The following is a 269-nucleotide window of genomic DNA, read 5'->3' on the forward strand; positions in this document are numbered from 1 at the left end:
GAGGATGAGCGAGAGGATGAAGAAGGAGAGGCCGAGGAAGACGGCGACGCCGGTGATGAGGCGGATGAAGTGCTCGATCTCCATGGCGATGGGCGTGCGGCCCACCTCCAGCCCCGAGGCCAGCGAGGCGATCCTGCCCATCACCGTGCGGTCCCCCGTGGAGATGACGATGCCACGCGCCGTCCCTGTGTGGCACCGGGGTGACAAAGGGCCCGGGGGGATGGCACTGGGGGAACTGGGATGGGCACTGGGATGGGCACTGGGATGGG

The 269-nt window shown here is 68.0% G+C and overlaps 1 protein-coding gene across 1 annotated transcript in view; it reads right to left on the bottom strand.

The window, feature by feature from the left end:
* Positions 1-10: 10 nt before the first annotated feature.
* Positions 11-269, bottom strand: part of LOC120501832 (sodium/potassium-transporting ATPase subunit alpha-2-like) — a gene marked incomplete at its 3' end in the record, with an annotated part of 2,618 nt that continues 2,359 nt past the window's right edge. The window contains exon 3 of the mRNA XM_039708557.1: positions 11-185. Within this exon, the coding sequence (XP_039564491.1) occupies positions 11-185 (175 nt within the window). The remainder of the gene's footprint in view (positions 186-269) is intronic.

This window comes from Passer montanus, unplaced genomic scaffold, assembly GCF_014805655.1.
Source record: "Passer montanus isolate IOZ18808 unplaced genomic scaffold, ASM1480565v1 scaffold2044, whole genome shotgun sequence".
Lineage (NCBI taxonomy): Eukaryota > Metazoa > Chordata > Aves > Passeriformes > Passeridae > Passer > Passer montanus.